This window comes from Coenobita brevimanus, chromosome 54, assembly GCF_032717465.1.
Source record: "Coenobita brevimanus isolate Jiangsu-jjx chromosome 54, ASM3271746v2, whole genome shotgun sequence".
Classification (NCBI taxonomy): domain Eukaryota; kingdom Metazoa; phylum Arthropoda; class Malacostraca; order Decapoda; family Coenobitidae; genus Coenobita; species Coenobita brevimanus.
This window is the reverse complement of record NC_137007.1, coordinates 2,688,519-2,696,521: the sequence shown is the minus strand read 5'-3', so window position 1 is coordinate 2,696,521 and position 8,003 is coordinate 2,688,519. Positions and strand designations below refer to the sequence as shown.

The window sequence follows — 8,003 nt, the reverse complement described above, 5'->3', positions numbered from 1 at the left end:
TGGAGTGGGGAGGTATATGAGAGAGGGGAGTGTGAGGTGGGAGCAGGGCAATGAAATGGCGGGGGACAGGGCGACATGGAGGCGAATTGTTTGTGGCCACCCATTACGGGATTAAGGGGTCTGGCAATAGATAAATAGATAGAATAGTCAGTATTAATATGCAACATAGACTGCAAAAGAAGAGTGCGACGAAATCTCCCCTGGCAGCGAGAAAGGGGCTTTGTTTGGAAATGTTTGGTTTGTGTTATTGCCATGTCAGGCACCGTAAAGCCACTCTAGGGTCGTCTGTGTGTGTGTGTGTGTGTGTGTGTGAGAGAGAGAGAGAGAGAGAGAGAGAGATACGTCTCCCTTGTCCTTCGCCAACACTGTCCTTCCTTAACCACTATCATCTCATCTCATCCCATCTCTCTCTCTCTCTCTCTCTCTCTCTCTCTCTCTCTCTCTCTCTCTCTCTCAGGTTCAGTAGGGAATGAGGAGGAGGTGAAGATATTTTTTATTATTGAAAGAAAAGGATAGTATAAGAATATTGCCCACACCATACCCTAGCACTGTTGGTGGTGGTGGTGGTGGTGGTGGTGGTGATGATGATGGTGGTGGTGGTGGTGGTGGTAGTGGTGACAGTAAGACTCCTTGTCATTTACCAACCTAATCTAATGCAACCTAATCCTGTCACCACCTTCATCATCACTATTATCTCCATCACCAGTCCCGAGTAGTGATGATGATGATGATGCCAGTGCTACTTTTCATTTACTAAGTCTTGCCATCACCTTCATCACCATAATCATCTCCCCTCTCATCTCCAGCATCCTGACCTCTCACCCCTAGCAACGGTGATGATGATGATGTTTATTATTATTATTATTATTGTTGTTGTTGTTGTTGTTGCTGGTGGTAGTGGTGGTGGTGGTGGTAGTGGATGTGATGGTGGTGGTGGTGGCTTATTACAAATTTCGTAGCACTGACCTCGCCAATATAGAGTGTGGAGGCTGTGGGACGAAGCACGCCATGAATTTTCGCTGATTCTCGTGATTCAGCATTCGAGTTTCCTATTTATTTATTTAGTCTGTATTCCACGTACAGGGGCGTATTAGAATAGGAGGCATCGTAATCCTTCTTCCTTGGCGATTTATTCTGTACTGTTATTGGAGATGAATGAATTAATTGGAGATACATGAATTACTATAATTTGCTACAGTATATTACACCTCAGTAGCCGCTTGTATGTTATTGATGCAAAGTATGTAGACATTTAAGCGATTACACACACACACACACACACACATGTACACGCGTGCGCACAGAGAAAAGAGAGAGAGAGAGAGAGAGAGAGAGAGAGAGAGGAGAATGTTAAGATGCAATAGGCAGATCGCTAAGAAAGAGATGATACGAAGTTGTCAGTATCCGGCTAACAGCACAGGTGGCCAGAACGTGCCTGGAATCTTCAAGTTATTACTCATGGCGATGCGTGAGAATACCGATGACAGAAATAAATGGAGGACATACCTGGAGGATTTCTCTCTCTCTCTCTCTCTCTGGATATTTACGAAGTGGACCCCCCTCCCCGAACAGTCCTGGATACGCCCTTGCCTGTAGTAGCTATATCGTGTGGGTCATGTGGCTGTATTCTAAATGGCTGGAGATTTCGAACCACCTCTTCTTTAATCGTTTTTCCCCACATTACACATAACATTCTATGTTTATATATTCTCAGTAACCAGTCTGCATCTGTAACATACACGATGATAATTACCAGTGTGTAATAAGAAAAAAAATCGCTTAGGATGATGTGCAACGATTTTCCGGCTTACTGTATGTTTATTAAGTGCAACGTAGAGATGCATCAAACACCCACCCATTGATATGAAAAACTGTCGTGCTAAAAATTTTCCTTGAACTCGACTGCGTTATGGAGACTCAGGGAAAATAAAAAATTCTATTTATGAACCTGGCAACAGTGAATCAGTGGCTGGGGGCAGTTTAGGATGTGGCATAGACAAGATCTTTTCTCTCGTTAGTAGCTCAGCACAGGCGTAAGGCTCTCAAATTTCTTGTCGATAAAGTTGTGACACCTTTTCCTGAAGACTCGAGGAACAGTTAAGAAGTTGGAGTGTTGGCGTTAGGCTAAATTAAGGGTGAATTAAATGAACAGTCATCCTGAGAAAACAGTGAAGAAATAAGCTACACTACGAATAATATGCGTAGCGTATGACCTTGTGTGTGTCGGTAGGGGAGGTAACTTTAATCAAGCTTCAATAAAAACTGATAAAAATATAAACAGCATAATAACCTACATTCTACCTGTAGCCTACCATGCACATGCTTACTATCACAGGTATATTATAACTTGCAGGTTCCCTTCCCTTCCTGCTAACAATAAGTTCCCCCCCCCCCCCGCCCTGTTCACTCCTGGCATATTCCACATCCGTAAGTGTCCTCACTTGTTTTCTACCGTATCTGTCCGCTAAATTCACCATCTCTGTCCCCACTAACTCTACACATCCTTTACCATTCAGATGATGAGTTGCCTTCTCAATACCTTGTTCACTGTACACCTACAACTCTCAAGTATTATCTTGCGACAACCTGTATTCAGAACTGCCTTGAGTGTATCTTCTGCGATCGAGTCGTAATGAGGTAATATTAACAGTTAGCTGGCCAAGTTTATTTCGGATCGCATCAGTCCTTATTATCCAGAGATGACTAATATACTTTGCCGGCTGACACCTTACAGTATAATTTGACAATGCATTGAACCGGGAAACCTACCAAAGACTGAGGGGTAAAGAAACTAACTTGATTTAAGGGAGCATGAAGTCGCGAAAATTTTCATCCTCAAGCTTTGTGCAGAGGCAATATCATAACCATTGTGGTTTTTCAGTGGTGGTATTACTTCTAACATAAAACTTTTTCCTCTTCAAGTCTGCCTCAGTGAACCTTTCGCCGTCTTTAAATCGCTAAACTTTGAAAAGATGGGTAGAGTAGGGTGCAACCCACGTTTAGTAAAAAGTATTCTCAAATTTCTTTTGCATCCTGGTAGACGTCAGGGCCTAGATAAATTTAATAGTACGTATGACCTAGGAAGGGTTACGTTGAGGATGGGAGGACGGGCCACACCACGGGGCATGACCGCCGAGGCGGGGGGAATTTACCCTCGCAAGTGAGTATAAAGTCTTCCAAAGCTGCTTCCTCGCCTAGTTACTCCTTCATAGCTCTTGTGGTTGGATGTGGGTGCGCAGACATGCATTTCGAAAGTTATTCTGTGTAAGAAAAATTTACTTATCAAGTTTCATTGTTACAGTGAAGGACAATTACACTAATTTTAGTCATAGTGTAGAAAACTGTAAACATCGTGTGAGAATCCTACAGGTGGTTGTTGAATCTATGGAATCGAATAATGCGCTTTGTATCCTGAATATCAAAATGATGATCGGTAGTAGACTTGAAAACTCTTTGTAGCTGGTGGAACCCCCTCCTGAATATTATTGGAACGCCTGAGGTGGGGGATTTCCCAGGCTCCCGTAAACAGAGGGAGAGTGAGGTAGTAGTAGTGGCTCTTGTCTCGCGCTGTTTGGCCGGGGAATTTTAGTGTCAGAGGAGGAGAACGACGATACGGGTAAGAGGATTTGTGAATGAAGTTCATAGGAGACTGACAAAGACTTATCTTCACACAAGAGGAGGGAGGTAGGTTATGCATTGCTCAAGGACAGGAGTCACGGTCGAGATGAGTACCGTATGACAAGTGCATGTTGATTCTGTGCAGCCCTACTGTCCTCGAAGGGAAACCAGCGTTTTTAGTAAGGGTTGACGATTCATTTTGGACTCTGAGTAGTCAGTGTTAAGTACGTAAGTGTGTGGTGAGAGTTAAGTTGCGGCGAAACATGGCCATCGTTAGTGTGGGTGAGGAAGGTGTGTCAGGACTGGAGGAGTGGCCCAAGCTTCAAGAGGGTTACAGGATACGCATGACGGGAGACCCAAGATGCCTTTCGTCATTACAAGCATTAAAAGATCCCAGGGAATTTACTGATAATGAGTGCATTTAAGATTTTTTTCCCCACAATACTGATCATTTGATGTGTTTGTTGTAGGAAAGATGTAGTCAAGGAAAGTGTGTATCTGACAGGTTAGGCAAATGTACGTTATACAGGTTCTTCAAGCAGCAGAAGGACCTTGCCAGCTTAATTGCAGTTACTCCAGTTTGTTTTCTGTATTTTCCTGACTTGTCATGGTGATAAACAATTGTTTTCTGTGGACTTCCTCCCACCCCGTTTTTATGTTTGGTTCCTCATCCCTAACCGATATTTGTAATGGCAGATGATAAAACTGACTTGAATCTTGGTTATGTTAGGTCAGGTGAAATTGCTCTTAGGTTTGGTTAGGTTAGGTTAAAACATAAGGTTTGGAAGAGGTATGAAAAGCGACTGGGATTTATTTTGGAAGGGTCCACCATTACATCTAAGAAACAGTCGGTACAGCAGGAGGAACATGGCTAAAAACAAGAGGGGAGAAAAATTAATGTAAGAAGTCCATTTACCACCCCAAAAATAACGAGAAGAGTATGAAAGACTATCAGGAAGAAGAAGAGCTGATTTAATATGATGCTTCTGTTCAGAGTAAAACATGTGTACCACAGTGCAGGGATCATGCTGCCGAATGTCAGTGTTACAGTTTGCGATAAAAAGTGATTTTAGACGATAATTTTTACCGTAGAGTTTTTAATCAGTTTTTATATATTTTTTTATGTTTATGTATGTCCATAGTGGGCACTGTACAGCAAAAAATCATGCCACTGTACTGAAAAGGTTTAGATAAGTACAGCAATTGAGAAGAAATGAACTGGATGTAAATACCATTATATCAGCTGGTTCAAGTTACAGTACTGTAATGTACAGGTACTGAAATTTCGTGTGTTTTCTGACATCCTATGTTATTGGAACATTTCCTTGCCTTTTTCAGAATTCCTTACATGATAGATGTGATCGGTATAGGGAACACTGTAGTTTATTTATTTGTAGAGGATCATCATGAACATATTATATACTGTTTATCTGTATTTAATCAGACACCTTAATCCTGGAAACAAGATTGGCTGCAAATGAATCACCTCCAAGTCACCCTGTCCTCTGCTATCAGGCAGCCCATTCTCCAATTCACACACTCACATTCATGTACCATTCTGAAATAACCCCCCTACCTGCCCAAGCAGTTACAAAACCCTGCCCAGGTACCTGTCACTGACATACCAGTATTAGAAATGTGGAATCATAATAATAAACAAAGACGAAAAAAAAAAAAATCTATGAAAAGGTAACATATGTAAAGCGTAGTAGCCTACAATGTTTATTGTTATTATTATTTGGCCATGTGGAGAGGATGGACAGTGAGAGACTGAAGAGGAGAGTGTATGTGAGTGAGATGGAGAGGGGGAGAGGGAGGGGGAGGCTGAGGATGAGATGGAAGGATGGAGTGGAGAGGTATATAAGAGAGGGGGGTGTGAGTTGGGAGCTGGGCAGTGAAATGGCAGGGGACAGGGTGACATTGAGGCGATTTGTTTGTGGCCACCCCTTACGGGATTAAGGCGTCTAGCGATAGATAGCTTATTATTATTATTGTTGTGATTACATTATTTTTATTATTATTATTAATGTTTGTTTTTGTATAATACTGTGCTGTTTTTTTCAGTAGTGGGATGAACTCCCCGTACAGTGGAGATTCTGCTTCTCCCTACTCTTCAGACCACTCGCTAGGAGTCCCTTCACCTCCTACAGTCGTTACAGATTTCAACCGCCCATATGAAGGTTTGTGCTCAGGTTATGCTTTCATGTTTTTCATGTTGTACAGTGTTTTGAATTTGTTGATTTTTATGTGCAAACCTTTTTTTTTTTTTTATTTATTTATTTTTTACTGGGTCAGATCAGGGTTTATTGTTCTGCACAAAATGTATTTAGCACATATTGAGTATGCATAACTTAGGATCTGCTGTATACTGCATACTAATATTTTATTGTTTTACAGTACTAGAGCATTAGACTGTATTTCAAGCATGCACTGCTGTCAGTTAGGAAGAGCTTCTTAGTTGAGGGTGCACAATAGTTGTATTTATTCTTTGTTTCATTTAGTTATTAAGTCAGACTTCAATACAGTGTATTGTCCCACTTGCTCCCCCACAGCCATACACCATGATGGGCCATATATACAGGTGTTGGAACAGCCACAGTCCAAGTTCCGGTTCAGATACAAGAGTGAGATGGTGGGGACACATGGCCAGCTTAAAGCAAGCCGTGCTGACAAGAACAGAGCTGCCTTCCCCACTGTCAAGGTAATTGCTACACTGGTTGAGTCTTTGATCTGGACGGTAGTGTTAATGCAGTTACCTGTCTATGTCACTTTGTTTTTGTACCCTTGCCCACAAATACTAGGTCTCACTGATGAGATATATTCACATCTTATATGTCTGTCTATCTATCTATTGCCAGACACCATAATCCCGTAAAGGGTGGCCATTTGACTTTGAGTTATTTGTTTTACAGGGAGGGGCACTAACCCTCCACCAACCCACTTACTGACACATAAGGAGCACGTGTGGTTTGGTTATATGGTTACGACCCAGTGTCGTAAATGGTTTCTTGGGTTACAGGAAACCATTTGGCTTGTCACTGAATGTAAAGCCACCTGTAAAGGAAAGAAAAGCAATAAGAAGTGACAGGAAAGATGGGAGAAATAGGAAGAGAGGAGGGCAGGCATAGAAAAAGAATGATCCAGGCTAAGGAGAAAAAATGAATTCACTAATAGATTAACAGCAAAGACGGTTTAGTACAAGAAATTTACTGGTCACTGTAACAGGCAATAGGGTTAAGCAAGAATGCCCAGGTCTTAGGGAGGAGGAGGGAAGATGTTAAGGAAGAATTTTTCAGAAACGGTGTAACTGACAGTGTATATCTGTATCACTTTGTAAGGGACTGTAAGTTATGAAACAGCTGGTTAATCTGCCAGATAAGTGACTGGTCTATTCTTGCTCACCAATAATGAAAGTCTAGTTGCATTACACCCCCTCAAGAACTGTAAGCACAGGCAAAACAACTGATCAGTGGTAGGAGAGGGATGGGGTGGAGTGGTTCCTCGTCATGACCAGGGGCAGTATGTTTTTCGCAGTTAAATTAGAGTTAATATTCCATCCATCCATCATCCAATCCTGTGTTACCCCATAAGGAGCATAGGAACTCTGGGCTATGCAAGTTGATCCTGACACTTGAGATGAGAGTGAAGTTAATATTAAACTGAAAAATTAAAATAAAATGGCGTCGAATATTGGTTAACTAATATGGAGATCTGTTTATTGTATGAATTGGTTGAAGACATTTCTTCTCCAGTCTCTTCTTCTGTACAGTATTTTGTGTACAGTAACATTATTTTTCAGCTTGCCAAATGGAACCATGGACCGGCTGTGATCCGTTTGACCCTGTTCACTGCAGAAGACAATGTTAACCAGCGGAAGCGTCATGTGCATGAGCTGTCAGGCAAGAAGTGTGACAAAGAAACTGGGATATGTGAAGCAGTGGTTGATGACAAGTGTGACTATACAGCAGTGTGAGTGGTGATACGTGTTTTCTAATAACTGGATAGAGTGAGTGAGAGGGAAACAGGAAAGAGCTTGAGGCTTTTATTTCTCAGAGTTTTTGGACTACTAAGATTCATTCTTCAGAGACAGTGGGCTATGTATATTTTAAATTTTAGAGACATAAAGAACTTAAGTCTCTCTCTCTCTCTCTCCCGTGAATCAGTCATAAGCTGTTACATATTTTCTGATATTTATATTGTGCACAAAGATGTTCTACTTTTACACACACACACACACACACAGTACCGTACACAAAAATTGATGAATATAATTCCAGTGTAGCCTACCTGTGAAGTTGATTTGCCAGCCTCCCCCAAAGCTACAGTAATGATACCAGTTGTGCAGAAGTTGTAGCATTTAGGGGTACAGCCATGATTTATATTGA

The 8,003-nt window shown here is 41.6% G+C and overlaps 1 protein-coding gene across 1 annotated transcript in view; it reads left to right on the top strand.

Moving 5' to 3' along the window:
• Positions 1-3,233: 3,233 nt before the first annotated feature.
• LOC145400988 (uncharacterized) overlaps positions 3,234-8,003 on the top strand; it is a 54,648-nt gene continuing 49,878 nt past the window's right edge. Inside the window, exons 1-4 of the mRNA XM_080273348.1 lie at positions 3,234-3,264; positions 5,683-5,798; positions 6,171-6,319; positions 7,418-7,587. Coding sequence (XP_080129474.1) covers positions 3,242-3,264; positions 5,683-5,798; positions 6,171-6,319; positions 7,418-7,587 — 458 coding nt within the window. The 5' untranslated portion in view covers positions 3,234-3,241. The remainder of the gene's footprint in view (positions 3,265-5,682; positions 5,799-6,170; positions 6,320-7,417; positions 7,588-8,003) is intronic.